The sequence below is a fragment of the Moschus berezovskii genome, chromosome 24 (genome assembly GCF_049115385.1).
Source record: "Moschus berezovskii isolate FMDL1 chromosome 24, NW_MosBer_1.0, whole genome shotgun sequence".
In the NCBI taxonomy this organism is placed as follows: Eukaryota; Metazoa; Chordata; class Mammalia; order Artiodactyla; family Moschidae; genus Moschus; species Moschus berezovskii.
The window spans coordinates 3,511,616-3,527,219 of NC_142483.1; the positions used below are offsets into that span (position 1 = coordinate 3,511,616).

The 15,604-nt window shown below is 46.8% G+C and overlaps 1 protein-coding gene across 1 annotated transcript in view; it reads right to left on the bottom strand.

The window, feature by feature from the left end:
- MRPS25 (mitochondrial ribosomal protein S25) overlaps positions 1-15,604 on the bottom strand; it is a 54,385-nt gene that overhangs the window by 11,583 nt on the left and 27,198 nt on the right. The window contains exon 2 of the mRNA XM_055413510.2: positions 641-747. Coding sequence (XP_055269485.1) covers positions 641-747 — 107 coding nt within the window. The remainder of the gene's footprint in view (positions 1-640; positions 748-15,604) is intronic.

Genomic DNA, 15,604 nt, shown 5'->3' on the forward strand with positions numbered 1-15,604 from the left:
CTGGCCTGTATGATGTGAGGCCTGTAGGAGATGTGGGACAACAGGAGTGACTTTGCAGGGGCGGGAGGGGGTGCGAGCAGAGAGATCTTGGTGGCCGCTGGGCACCAGGTGCAGAAGCCAAGGTAACAGGACCAACAGGTTTCCAGCGCTCCCCTCAGGCCCCAGTGATGGCCGCACAGGAGGAGCACGGGGGAACGGCAGGCCTGGGCCACAGCACAGGGCCACGTGCTCACTGTGGGGCCCTAACCCATGGCCACGCAAGTGGAGCCCAGAACCAAGGTCACCTCCAGAACTGACTGAGCCCCACCGGAACCGTTCCCAAAAGCCCCAAGGTCAGCACCAAGCAGGCTTCTTGACCCAAGTTAGGCGAAAATATCCACTCCAGTGCTCACCCTCTAGGGCCCTAACCAATCACCTAACGCCACCCTTCCAGCAGGAATTTTGTCTTTAGACGATAAAAACTGGCTACTGGCCCCTGAAAAGCGTGGGCTCTCCCTGGTCTGTCAGGAGGTGTTGGCCCGCTGTGTTTGCAGTGTCTTCATTATCTCTGCTCTTTGCTCTTAATAAACTCACTCCCTTCTGAAATGCTCTGTGTCTGGAAATTCTTTTCCAACCCACGCCAGACAGCCGGGACACTCACCCAGATAGAACCGCAGGAAAGGGGTTGGCGTCATGTTTTTAAACAGCATGATCTGCACCCAGGGGTTCTTGTACTGGATCTGAGGTATGTTGAAAAACACGAATTTCCTGCAACAAGAAATTAAACCCGTGAGAGTTTCTAACCTAAAACTTTATGCACCTGTGTATTCTTCGAAAGAGAAGTCCAGAATTCCCAGCAGATTCTGAGGACTCGGCCCCCTAGAAAGGTGGAGTAAGGAAAAGCAGGTCACAGGAGTCTATTAAATGTGCTGTCTGAATGTAGGTGTTGGGACTCCTGATTTGTCATTTAAGGAAAAGAAATCTATATCCTTACCTCACGTTGCACATTAACCTAAAACTCACCAAAGCAGAAGTATAAATACAAAAATGAAATGTCCATGGTCTTGCCTGGTGCGACAGTTACACAGTGTACTCATTTGAGAAGCTGTATATCTCCAGGGGAGCACTTTATCTTTTTATCATCGTCATGAAAGTTGCTCAGTTGTGTCTGACTCTTTGCGAACCCATGGTCTATACAGTCCATGGAATTCTCCAGGCCAGATTACCGGAGCGGGTAGCCTTTCCCTTCTCCAGGGGATCTTCCCAACCCAGGGATCGAACCCAGGCCTCCTGCATTGCAGATGGATTCCTTACCAACTGAGCTATGAGGGAAGTCCTTATGTTTTTATACCAATATTTAAAAATAAAAGGAACCATAAAAACAATCATGGGGAATACTCTTACAATCTAGGTGTGGATAAATCACTGAACTCAGAAGGTTTAAAATACAGACCAATTTGATTAATTAAAATCTCTGCAGGATCTCCCTGGTGGTCTGCCATCACAACCTTTTTGTGGTGAAGAAGCTTGCATAACTCAAGCTATGGCATTCAGGGCCACCCAAGACAGATGGGTCACAGTGAAGAGTTCTGACAAAACATGGTCCACTGGAGGAGGGAATGGTAAACCACTCCAGTATTCTTGTTGTGAGAAGCCTATGAATAGTATGAAAAGGCAAAAAAAGGTTGTAAGGTCGGACCTCAGTGACCATTTTGGCCTCTTCCCTTCCCCCCTTCTCTTCTTCCCACTGGCAGAAAAAGGCTGACTATTGTGCTCTGTTCCCTCATTCCCTCCCCCATTGCTAGAGTGTCCTTGAGGTATCAGTTCCTGGTAGAGATCAACCCTCTCCTAACCTCCTCCTCCTAACCTCCTGTCCAGAAACAGCACTCTGCCCAGAAACAGCAAGAACTATTCCGCTGTGTCAGCACAACCTTGAGCAGATCGGGCAACCAACCCGGTCTTGCCCCCCGGCAAACTGACCTATGAGAGACCACCACTCCAAATCTTGCCTAAAGTTATATAAGTTGCCTCTTGCCTTTGTTCGGTGCGGACTTCCTGACCTCGCTCTGCTAGGTCTTGGGGTTCCACCTGGGGATGCACAGCCAGTAAAGCCTGTTACATTATCTATTTGGCGTCTGGGTTCTTTTATTCAACATCATTGGGCCGTTTCGACCTTACAAAGGTCACACCAGAAGCTGAGGCCCCCCTCCCCAGATCGGAAGGTGTCCATTTATGCTCCTGGGAAGAGCAGAGTACAATTACTAAAAGCTCCAGAAGGAAGGAAGCCTCTGGGCCAAAATGGAAACGATGCTCAGCTGTGGATGTGTCTGGTGATGAAAGTAAAGTCTGATGCTGTAAAGAACAATATTGCACAGGAACCAGGAATGTTAGGTCCATGAATCAAGGTAAATTGAAATGGTCAGACAGGAGGTGTTAAGAGTGAACATCGACATCTTAGGAATCAGTGAACTAAAATGGACAGGAATGGGTGTTTAATTCAGATGACCATTATATCTATTACTGTGGGCAAGGATCCCTTAGAAGAAATGGAGTAGCTCTCACAGTCAACAAGAGTCTGAGATGCAGTACTTGGATGCAATCTCAAAAAGGACAGAATGATCTCAGTTTGTTTTCAAGGCAAACCATTCAACATCACAGCAATCCAAGTCTATGCCCCAAATACTGATGCCAAAGAAGCCAAAGTTGACCTGTTCTATAAAGACCTACAAGAACTTCTAGAACTAACACCAAAAAGACATGCCCTTTTCATCATAGGGGATTGGAATGTAGAACTAGGAAGTCAGGAGATACCTGGAGTTAACAGGCAAGTTTGGCCTTGGAGTATAAAATGAAGCAGGGCAAAGACTAAAAGTTCTGTCAAGAGAACACACTGGTCATAGTAAACATTCTTTTCCAACAACACAAGAGATGACTGTACACATGGACATCACCAAATGGTCACAGAAATCAGACCGCTTATATTGCGGCCAAAGATGGAGAAGCTCTATACAGTCAACAAAAACAAGACCGGGAGCTGACTGTGGCTCAGATCATGAACTCCTTATTGCCACATTCAGGCTTAAACTGAAGAGAGGAGGACAAACCACGAGACCATTCAGGTACGACCTAAATCAAATCCCCTGTGATTATATGGTGAAGGTGAGGAATAGATTCAAGGAATTCGATCTGGTAGACAGAGTGCCTAAAGAACTATGGATGGAGGTTTGTAACACTGTACAGGAGGCAGTGACCAAAACCATCCCAAAGAAAAAGAAATGCAAGAAAGCAAAGTGGTTGTCGAGGCGGCTTTACAAAGAGATGAGGAAAGAAGAGAGGAGAAAGGGAAAGATACACCCAACTGAATGCATAGCTCCAGAGAACAGCAAGGGGAGGTAAGAAGGCCTCCTTCAAAGAACAGACGGTAACAACAGAATGGGAAAGACTAGCGATCTCCTCAAGAGTACTGGAGATACTAAGGGAACACTTCATGCAAGGATGGGCACAATAGAGGGCAGAAATGGTAAAGACCTAACAGAGGCAGAAGACACTAAGAAGAGGTGGCAAGAATACACAGAACTCTACAAAAAAAGTCTTAATGACCCAGATAACCACCATGGTGTGATCACCTAGAACCAGACATCCTGGAATTCGAAGTAAAGTGGGCCTTAGGAAGCATTACCACAAACAAAGCTAGTCGAGCCACCTGAGTGAGCTATTACAAATCCTGAAAGACGATGCTGTTAAATGCTGCACTCAATATGTCAGCAAATTTGGAAAACTCAGAAGTGGCCATAGGATGGGAAAAGGTCAGTTTTCATTCCAATCCCAAAGGACGACAATGCAAAAGAATGTTCAAATTACCATACAATCACACTCATTTCACACGCTAGCAACGTAAGGGCTCAAAATCCTTCAAGCAAGGCTTCAGCAGTACGTCAACAGAGAAATTCCAGATGTATAAGCTGGGTTGAGAAAAGGCAGAGGAACCAAAGATTAAATTGCCAACACCCGTCAGATCACAGAAAAGGGAAGGGAATTTCAGAAAACCATCTATTTCTACTTCACTGACTACATTACAGCCTTTAACTGCATGTATCACAACAAACTGTGGGAAACTCTTAAAAGAGATGGAAATACCAGACCACCTTACCTGTCTGAGAAACCTGTATGCAGGTCAAGAACCAACAGTTAGAATCAGATATTGAACAACTGACTGGTTTCAAATTGGGAAAGGAGTATGACGAGGCTGTATGCTCTCATCCTGCTTATTTAACTTATACACAGAGCATATCATGCGAAATGCCAGGCTGGATGAATCACAAGCTGGAATTGAGATTGTGGGGAGAAACACCAACAACTGGGAAGAATAATTAAAGAGCCTCTTGATAAGGGTGAAAGAGTTAAAAAGCTGGCTTAAAACTCAACATTCAAAAAACTAAGATTGTGGCATCTGGTCCCATCATTCCATGGCAAACAGAGGGGGAAAAGTGGAAGCAATGACAGGTTTTATCTTCGAGCTCCAAAACCACTGCAGATGGTGACTGCTGCCAAGAAACTAAAAGACACTTGTTCCTTTGAAGGAAAGCTATGACAAACCTAGACAGTATATTGAAAAGCAGAGACATCACTTTGCTAAACAAAGGTTTATATAGTCAAAACTATGGTTTTTCCAGTAGTCCTGTACAAATGTGAGAGCTGGGCCATAAAGGCGGCTGAGTGCCAAGAAACTGATGCTTTCCAATTGTGGTGCTGGAGGAGACTCTTCAGAGTCCCTCAGACAGCAAGGAGATCAAACCAGTCAACCCTAAAAGAAACCAACCCTGAATATTCACTGGAAGGACTGATACTGAAGTTCCAATTCTTTGGCCACCTGATACAAAGAGCTGACTCACTGGAAAAGACCGTGATGCTCGGTAAGACTGAGGGCATGAGGAGAAGGGGAGGGCAGAGGGTGAGACAGTTGGATAGCATCACTGACTCAACGGACACAAATAGGAGCAAACTCCAGGAAATAGTGGAGGACAAGGGAGCCTGGAGTGCTGCAGTTCACGAGGTCCCAGAGAGTCAGACACGACTTAGCAACTGAACAACTGGTGGCAGGGGTTGAGAGTCCACTTGCCGATGCAGGGGGTGCGGGCTCAACGCCTGGTTGAGGAACTAGGAACCCACATGCCATGGGGCATTTAAGCCCACGTGCCCCAGTTATTTAGCCTGGGAGCTGCAGCTACTGAAGCCTGCATGCTCTGGAGCCCACGTTCTGTAATGAGAGAAGGCCCTGCTTGCTGCAACTAGAGGAAGCTGGCTTGTAGTAATGAAGAGCCGTGTGCCACAATGAAGATTCAGCGCAGCCATAGATAAATGAATAAATAAATACAACCCTTTGCAAGGCAAAACTTACCAAAAACAAACTCAACATCTGCCAAGCACAAAACACAAGGTTAATTCCCTTACATAGAATTCTGCACACCATTAACAAGATTTATAATCCAGTACTAAAGGCAAAGGCCACAAACGGGCAGAAACTCACATGGTCTATCAGAGGAAGGATCCCCAGTATCTTCCCAACAATTATACTTTAAATCATCCTTTTTCATCTCTTAGATTGCTTAAAAGGTAAAAGTGTTAATCGCTCAGTCATGTCAGACTCTTTGCAACCCCATGGATTACAGCACTCCAGGCTCCTCTGTCCATGGAATTCTCCAAGCAAGAATACTGGAGTGGGTAGCCGTTCCCTTAAGCAATTAATTTATAGAAGTGAGGGGGGCTTCCCTGGTGGCTCAGACAGCAAAGAATCTGCCTGCAATGCAGGAGACCGGGGTTTGATTCCTGGGCTGGAAAGATCCCTTGAAGAAAGGAATGGCAACCCACTCCAGTATTCTTGACTGGAGAATTCCATGTACAGAGGAGCCTGGTGGACTACAGTCCATGAGGTCGCGAAGAATCGGCCATGACTGAGCAACTAACATTTTCACACTTACAGAAGTGAGGAAACCTTTCCTTATGTATATTCATTGGTTTGACTTCCTTGGGGGTCATTTTGGAACTAGCACAGATCTTAACTCAATGATTTCACCTCTGCTTTTAGGTATTTTCACACTTGAATGCAAAGACACCCATGAACTTTACTGCAGTATCATTTTTTACAGTAAAGGAACAGAAACAGCTTAAACGGCAGACTGACTATATAAATTATGACATAACTGTACACCTGGATTCCTCTCTACCTGCTCTCCATCCTGAGTGGCTAACAGATACATGCTAGGGAGTGGGCTTTCCTCCCCTATGGCTTCGTGTTGGATTTAGCCCACAGCAAGCATTGTCATGATCTTAGTTTTCTGAATGTTGAGCTTTAAGCCAACTTTTTCACTCTCTTCTCACTTTCATCAAGAGGTTTTTTAGTTCCTCTTCACTTTCTGCCATAAGGGTGGTGTCATCTGCGTATCTGAGGTTACTGATATTTCTCCCAGCAATCTTGATTCCAGCTTGAGCTTCTTCCAGCCCAGCGTTCCTCATGATGTACTCTGCATAGAAGTTAACTAAGCAGTGTGACAGTATACAGCCTTGACGTACTCCTTTTCCTATTTGGAACCAGTCTGTTGTTCCATGTCCAGTTCTAACTGTTGCTTCCTGACCTGCATATAGGTTTCTCAAGAGGCAGGTCAGGTGGTCTGGTATTCCCATCTCTTTCAGAATGTTCCACAGTTTATTGTGATCCACACAGTCAAAGGCTTTGGCATAGTCAATGAAGCAGAAATAGATGTTTTTCTGGAACTCTCTTGCTTTTTCGATGATCCAGTGGATGTTGGCAATCTGATCTCTGGTTCCTCTGCCTTTTCTAAAACCAGCTTGAACATTTGGAAGTTCACGGTTCACGTATTGCTGAAGCCTGGCTTGGAGAATTTTGAGCATTACTTTACTAGTGTATGGGATGAGTGCAATAGTGCGGTAGTTTGAGCATTCTTTGGGATTGGAATGAAAACTGACCTTTTCCAGCTCAACATTCAGAAAACGAAGATCGTGGCATATGGTCCTATCACTTCATGGGAAATAGATGGGGAAACAGTATCAGACTCTAATTTTGGGCTCCAAAATCACTGCAGATGCTGACTGCAGCCATTAAATTAAAAGACACTTACTCCTTGGAAGGAAAGTTATGACCAACCTAGATAGCATATTAAAAAGCAGAGACATTACCTTGCCAACAAAGGTCCATCTAGTCAAGGCTATGGTTTTTCCAGTGGTCATGTATGGATGTGAGAGTTGGACTGTGAAGAAAGCTAAGCGCCAAAGAATTGATGTTTTTGAACTGTGGTGCTGGAGAAGACTCTTGAGAGTCCCTTGGACTGCAAGGAGATCCAACCAGTCCATTCTAAAGGAGATCAGTCCTGGATGTTCATTGGAAGGACTGATGCTAAAGCTGAAACTCCAATACTTTGGCCACCTCAAGCAACGAGTTGACTCACTGGAAAAGACCCTGATGCTGTGAGGGATTGGGGGCAGGAGGAGAAGGGAACGACAGAGAATGAGATGGCTGGACGGCATCACCGACTCGATGGACATGAATTGGAGTGAACTCCGGGAGTTGGTGATTGACAGGGAGGCCTGGCGTGCTGTGATTTATGGGGTCGCAAACAGTCGGAGACGACTGAGCAACTGGACTGAACTGAGCATTGTCAAAACAACAGAAAGACAGGGAGAGTCAAGGTAGTTTTCTCTGGCTCGACCCCAGGCTCAGTCAGTCCCACTTCCACAGGCTCCTGTCAGGCAGCCCTCTTCACCCCCAGGGCCCAACAACCATTCTCCTCCTCACTTCTGTAGCCTCGACCTGGGGTCTTACACTGTTCCCAAGACCTGTGGCCGTTTGCTGCAGTCCTGCAAAGCCTGCACCTGGACGTACCTCTTGGGCAGCTACAAAATACAAAGAAACTATCTGGGACTAAAAATAACTCCTTGCGCAGGCGCAGTTAGGGCAAGCTCTGGACCAAAAGATACAAAATATACAAACCCCAACTGCCACTTCTGAAGAGCCGGGAGCAAAAACTGGGTGTCGGGAGCAAAAACAGGGTACTGCGCATGCCCCACTGCACTCCACACCAGAAAGAGGTGGGCAAAACACCTAAGCCCCACCTCTAGCCCGACCCCTGGACACACCCCTACCCTCACCCCATATAAGGAACCAGCTCCAGGGCGCGCTCCCTCCTGTAGCCAAAGCATCATCTGAGTTTCAAGTCTGTCCATTTCTATTGATCGGGGAAGGCCAAGAACCTGGCCAGCTGATGGCACCCAACCTGGGGCAGTCCCCTTCCGGGGCGAGGACCTGGGCACGTCCGAGACCACGGAGTGCAGATCAATGGCTGACCAATGCCTACCTGAACCGCATGCTTCACCATCACCGCATGCTGTAAGTCTGCCTTCCTGGCCCCTGGGGGCCTCAGGACCCTGGTTCAGGCAATGCTTTCCCTCCCTCGTGTCCTTTTCCCTCTCCCGAAATCTCTGTCCTCTCCTCCTTGTCCTCTCCTTCCCAGAGAGATTTGTGAGTGTTAGAGATCATAGGGGCTGGAACTTCTATGGACCCAGTATTCTCTTCGTTTTCCTGCTGTCTTCTTTTTTTTCTGTCCCGCCTCCCTATACCTCCCCTTCAGTCCTTATAACTGTACTCCTGTTGCCTCTTGTGTCTTTAAGGTTTTGTCACTGGGGTCTTTCTTTTATGTACTTTTGTCTGTCTGGTTGCTCCTGCAAGACTCTGCCAAAACTGTGGGCAGGGTGGATCATTTAAATTTTGAAATATAAATGCAGCCCACATTGCCTGAGACTCCAGCCTTGGGTTACTTGGAGGAATTTTAAAGAACAAAAAGACTAGAGGGGCTTGCACTCACCTCCTCAGCTTTTGTAGTGTAACTATTCTGCCTTGGCTCTGGGAGCTTGCAGCTGTCCTCTGCTTTTGCAATGTAACTATGTTGCCTGAACTCAGGAACAGCCCACTTCATTTGCAGTGCCCCAGATCGAAGGTGGGCTGGGGGGTGCCCCAGGGGAAGGAGGCCATTTTAAATTCAAGCCAGAAAACTAGGAAATCTCTGGTTCTATAGAAATTGGCTAGTCTGACTTAAGCTTGTGGGTTTACCTAATACAGATCAGTCTTTAGAGTCATCAACAATAAATATAATACTTTCACTGTACCTAAGATTACTGAAGGTCAGTTAAGTACACGCTGTGTTCCTGTTATGAAATTTGCCAACAGGTGTAATAATCTGATATGATTAAATTTTTAAGTAAATGGGATGAATACTTGTTGGTTAACTCTAGGGGAATGACTATGCTTTAGAAACATCCATCTAAAACAGTCTCTTTACAGGACCTCCATGCTGCTCCAGGGGTTAAGAAACCGTCTTGCAATGAGCAGGACCAAAGTTCGACTCCTGGTGAAGGAACTAAGACTTGACCCGCCACGCCAAGACTGAGCCTGCGCTGCAACTACTGAGCCCGAGGACCACAACTAGAGCGTCCGCAACGAAGGATCCCACAGCATGCAGTGAAGACCCCCTGTACTGCCAGCAAAACCTGCCGCAGCCAAATACATAAATAAATATTTTAAAAGGCAAAAAAAAAAGTCTCTGTACATCTTGGTACTCAAAACTAAATTACGTTAAATACAGGAATTCACTGCATATCCAGGTCATTTCAAATACGATGGGTAAAATGTTGGGAATGTTAACTGCTAAATTAGCCTGCTTTGTGAGAGAGGAACTGAAGCTTGTCTGGCGTTGCTCTGAGACGTGCTCTGCCAACTGACAGAGTGCGGATGGAAAAGACAGTTTGTGGGATGTGCATTTCTAAAAAAGGAGGTGTGAGAAATGGACATACACTTCATTAAAGGATAAAGGGTTACTTCTCCTAAGGCTGATTATTTCTAAATTGAAGAATAAGGGACAAAGTATTGCTACAGAAAAGGACAGGTCTGCAGAAGTAGATCTGAGAAGAATTTTGTATTTTCTAAAGTGGAATTAAATCTTATTAGGTAAGTGGATTTTACTAACACAGGCTATAGAAGGGCTAGATTTGGTCTTTCATAAGATAACAACAGATAATGAGTTTCTGTGCTTAGTTTACTTAGTTTTGAAAAAAATTTTTTCACCTTAGCTTAAGGAATAATTGCTTCACAGTGACCTCTGACTCTGACTGGGTTTTTTAAATTTTTGACAGACTTCCCAAACATCAAATTCTAATTAAAGTTCTTTTGACCTCCAGCTAACCTTGGGGTGTTTCAAAGGGCCCCTGGAGTATCCCAAACAGATCCTAATTTAACTGTACGTTAAATTATATGGGAACTGCTGTCCAAACCCGCTGTTCCCTGTGTCAGATAGAGGTTATCTCCAATTTTATCGCAGCCACCAAACATGGGGGAAAGGGTTTCCGGTTTTTCTGCTGTCTAGGCTCTCATCTCACTATATGTCCAACAATCCCCTGTGGGAGCAACTCCCACCTCCAGCCCTCAGATCCCAACCCCAGGGCGTTCCCCACCATGCCCAGCTCCCATTCCTGACCCTGACCCAGGGCATTCCCCACCGTGCCCAGCTCCCGTTCCTGACCCTGACCCGGGGGTGTTCCCCACCTCCAGCCCTCCGATCCCGACCCCGGGGCATTCCCCACCGTGCCCAGCTCCTGTTCCTGACCCCAGGGCGTTCACTCTGCCCAGCTCCAGTTTCTCCAGGAGTTCCTTTCTCCATCTAATCTCAGCCTTTCCTCCAGGCTCCGGCAGCTCGTACCTTATTACAGACTATTTGGCTGGCTACTTCCAAGCAGCCCCACATCCTGGGATTTATAGATGCATACTCTTGAGGAATACACCCCAACATCCAACAGAGAGAAAACTGCTATAGGACAACAAGCTTATAGACAACAGATGCCCCCCTTAGGGAGAGTCCTAGCAATGCACTGGTACTGGTTCAAATGTCCCCCATCGGGAACCCCTGGTGCAAGGGATGGAGGTGGCCAGAGTAGGAGACGCTTAAAACCCCACGAGGTGAGGAGGGCACTCCAACTCCACTCTGACAAAAGCCTCCTGGGAAAATGTCTCTGGGATGCTGGGTTTCATTTCTAGGTGCTCTTGGCTGCAGATGACTCAACATGGGAGGATCCTCTTCTAAGCCAGAAGAGACACCTCTGGAATGTATCCTTAAAAATTAGAAGTGTTAAAAATAGATGGGCTGAAAACGGGAAGAAAAAAAAACTACTATAACACTGCCTGGCCTTTATATAGGTTGGGAGATGGAGAAAAATCCATCTCTAAATTACAATATCATCTTGCAACTGGAAATGTTTACTGTCGCAAGACAGGAAAATGGACAGGTTCTGAATGTCCAAGTCCTCGTGGTCCGTTACCAAAACCCCACTCACTCTAGGCGGTTTCTGGGTATTCGAAGGCACACCTGACATTTCAGGTCATCTCCTAACATCCCCCAACTCTCAGGGGGAGACCAAGCTTCCCTTGCTTTTTAGACCCACCTACTTCCCCCAAGGCATCTACTTCCCCAGATGCCTCTGACCAATCCCACACCCCAGCAACTCGCAGTGGAACTTCCTACCATCCAAGATCAGGCAAAGTGTGCCCTCCGAGGGAAGTGGTAAATGGCAAAGAGACAATCAAAGGACATGTGCCCTTCTTTTTAATCGATGTAGTTAGCCCAAGGCAGACTGAGCCAGTTTTCTCAAGACCCTAGTGAGTTTGTCAAAGGGTTTCAGGCCCTAACACTGGCCTTTGATTTTACTTAGAAGGATACTGAAATAGTCTTCTCTACTTGCTGTACCTGCGAGGAAAGACGGATTTTGGCCAGCAATCCAGCGACATGGTGACCAGCCTGCCAATTCATGTTCGGGTTGCGAACACGAACATTATACTATGTGTGGCGACACAGTTCCAAATCAGTAAGGAGCCCAGCAGGAGTTACAGGGAGGGAACAGAAGCCAGGAAGCGCGTGATGTAGCGTGTGTTAGGAGGGACGAGAAAGTGTACCCACAAGTCAGTTAACTACGAAAAGGTCAAAATGACCCAAAAGAAAAAAAGAGAAATCCAGCCTCCTTTCAGGGACGGCATGTGGAGGCTTTTAGAAAACCTACTGACATTGATCCACCCACTCCTGACGGTCAGAACCTGCTGGAACATTCTGTCAGCCCTAGTGCCACAACTCCTACAGGTGGCCCTTGGGGTATTCACTAATCCAGACCAAACTGAGGATGGAGAACCTGATGTAAAAACAGGTCAGAGCTCAAGCTAAACTGAGGGCCACAGCTGTCAGCCATGCCTGGCAACCTCAGGACAACCCAAGGCGGGAAAGGAAGTTTAAGCATCCACCTGGAGGTAAAACCAGCAAGGGGGATGCTTCAAATGTAAGTCAACCAGCCAGTGGGCTCCAAAGTGCCAGAAAGAACTCCCTAGTCCGTGCCCAGTCTGCAGACAAAACAGTTCATTGGAAGTGGGACTGTCCCCAGTCCCAAAGGGAAGGGGGCTCCCACTACTGAGGCAACCACACTGGACAACTGAGGTGGCCCGGGATGCTGGTGGCCCCCCTCCAACAAGACGTCTGTCTCCCTCAAGGAGCCTCGGATGGCCCTTGGCACAGCAGGTAAGAAGATCCATTTCTAACTGATAGCGGAGTCACTGAATGTGTCCTAGTTCTCAGGCCGGTGCTGCGCTGTGGCGGTGTCGGGGCGAGCCCCTCACTCGCGCCCCTGCAGGCTTCTCGCATCACTTTGATCGCAGTTTGCTCTCACGCGCCGTCTCAGTTCTGCCTGAGAGCCCCACACCCCACTTCCGGGCTCTCTTGGAGTCTTATTACAGTCAGCAGGCCCTGAGAGGCCCCTTTTCTTGACTCTTTCGACAAATCAGCTGGAAGAACAAGGGTGGATTGCCAACCATATTCCACACACAGCAAACCCTGCAGTTTGAGACAAGGGAATCCCTCAGTCAGTTCAGTTGCTCAGTCGTGTCCAAGTCTTTGCGACCCTGTGGACTGGGAATCCCTGGGACAGCTATAAATGCCCAACCTTTAAAAATAAGCCTTAAGCCAGAGTCGCCTATCCTAACAGAAGACAGTATAACCCATAAAGTTGGAAGCAAAAAAAGGTTTGCAGCCCTTCATAGAGAAATTCTGAAATTAAGGCTTCTTTGCACCCTGACAGTCTCCACGCAATGCCCCTATTCTGCCAGTTATTAAACTAAATGGGGAATATCGAACAGTTCAAGACCTTAGGGCAGTAAACGAGGCAGGGGTCTCTACACATCCCCTGTGGCCAATCCGTAACAGTATGTAGGTCCAGAGTCCTGGAGATGCCAGGGATGGGAAGATTCCGCACGCTGTGCAGCAACTAACCCCAAGGTCCACAACTAAAGAAGTCATCAGAATGCAACTAGAGAGGAGTCCACACCCAGCAGCGGAGACCCAACACAGCCAATAACAGAGAGAAAGAAGGGGCCTTTCCACAGTATGTAGATGACACGTTAATATACAGTCCTACCATGGAGGCCTCAGGTCAGAATATCACTTAAGTCCTTAATTTCCTTGGGGTCCACAGCTACAGGATCTCCCAGAAAAAAAAAAAAAAAAGGAAGAAAAGCACCAATCTCAAAGCAACAAAATATCTGGGATATATTACAAACACCGGGAAGAGACAGTTCTCTCCAGAGAGAAAACAAGCTATATTAGGCCTAAGCATCCCAACGACAAAAAAAAAAAAGGTATCTTCATACTTTCTTAGGCATGACAGGATTTTACAGAATCTGGATTCCAGGATTCGGACTAATGGCCAGACCTGTATATGAAGCCACCAAAGGCCCAGATGCAGAGCCATTACTTTGGATTGGGGAACAAGAGAGGGCTTTTAACAATACCACAGAGGCCCTCACCAGAGCTCCTGCTCTGGGGGGGCTCACCAACTGAAAAAACAAAAGAAAAACACACATTTATCTTAAGTGTAGCTGAGAGCAGGGGGGCCCCTCTGGGGGTCCTAGTACAAAAGCTAGGAGAAGCTCCTCAGCCTACAGGCTCTTTTCCTAAACTAGATTTCATGGCCTGGCTGCCCCCGGATGATACCTGGCACTGCTTTTTTAGTGTAAGAAGCTAACAAGCGTACCTCTGGACAGTCACCGGAAGTCAAGGTCCCTCATCAAGTACAAGGGACTCACCACTGGCTAACCAGAGATCACCTTACTAAGGACCAGGCTTGACTGCTTGACTCCTCAGAGCTAACCCTCAAAACTTGCTAGTGCGAATGCTCGCTGGCAACACTGGAGTGAGTGGACAGATGCAAGCCCCAATCGGCCTGTGCTCAGACGGGAGCGTGTCACACCCGTGTGACGTAGGCTACGTTAGGTGCTCCGCACCTCCACACAGTGTGCACTGTAAACTCCGTGGACTTTTCGCAATAAAGGACCTAGAATTCTAAACAGTGAATTAAAACACTGAACACTAACTACGATATTAACAAGCTGACTCGGGTAATTTTTTGGAGGCTATGAATGATGCTGGTTTGTTTAAAACACTCAATCACCTATCTGCTTTCAAGAAAATAATTTTGTCTTTATTATTCTCAGTGTGCGCTTCCATTTCCTCGGTGCTCTTTAGCAATTAGAGGTTTTTAACACTTACACACTTTCCAATTTTAAATATTATCATAAAATAAAAATTAGAAAATAAGGTAGAAAAATGTGTGCTCTGCTTTTAAAAGAAAACAGTGTTTTATGCAAAAGTTGTACTTACTTCAACCTGTACATTCCACTCTCCCTATTCTTGGAGGTAAAAAATGGGGTTAGAAACTTTAAAATGTGACAGGCTACACAGAGCGGAGTGGCTGGTGCCACACCTACCTGGGCTCACAGCATCTAGAAGCTGAGCCCACGGTTTCAGGACAACGACGAGTTGAAAGCGTCAATCTGATCTGTGTTTCTAGCTGATGAGGACGTCCTCTGAGGAAATGCCAAATGCTCTTTAGGCTCACCGACTGCTGCTGGGTTTTGTGTTTGGTTTTTGTTTCTTTTTTTAAAGCAGCAGAAAAACCTTTGCCATCTAACACTTCAGCCCAGAAGGCTGAGCTAACAGCCCTAACTAAGGCCTTACATTGGGGAAAGGAAAAATTAGAAATACATATATAGACTCAAAATATCCCTACCTCGTTTTACAGGCCCATGCAACTCTCCAGAAAGAAATAGGGCTTTTGAATGCAAAAAATTCCCCTGTAGAAGATGGGACTGAGACCTTATATCTCACAAAAGCAGGTCAAAAACCAAACTAGTGGTAGCCATCTACTGCCACAGACACCAAAAGGAAATTTTTCAAATTACCCCGAGGGAACAACAGGGCCGATCAGGAGGCACACAAAGCAGCTCTGATGTCCAAACCAGGCATAAACCAACCCTGAGAAAACTTCCCTGCTGGTACAATGGAGAGGAATCCCTTTGCCAAGGCAGGGGACACAATTCTGACCCATGCCCCAGAGCAAAGGAGCCCTCTCGCCTAGAGCCTGTGCTCCACAAGAGAAGCCGCCACAAGGAGAGGCCTGAGCGCCTCAACAGAGTGCCCCGCCCACCTCAAGCAGAGAAAGCCCGTCGTGCGCGGCAATGAAGACCCTGCAC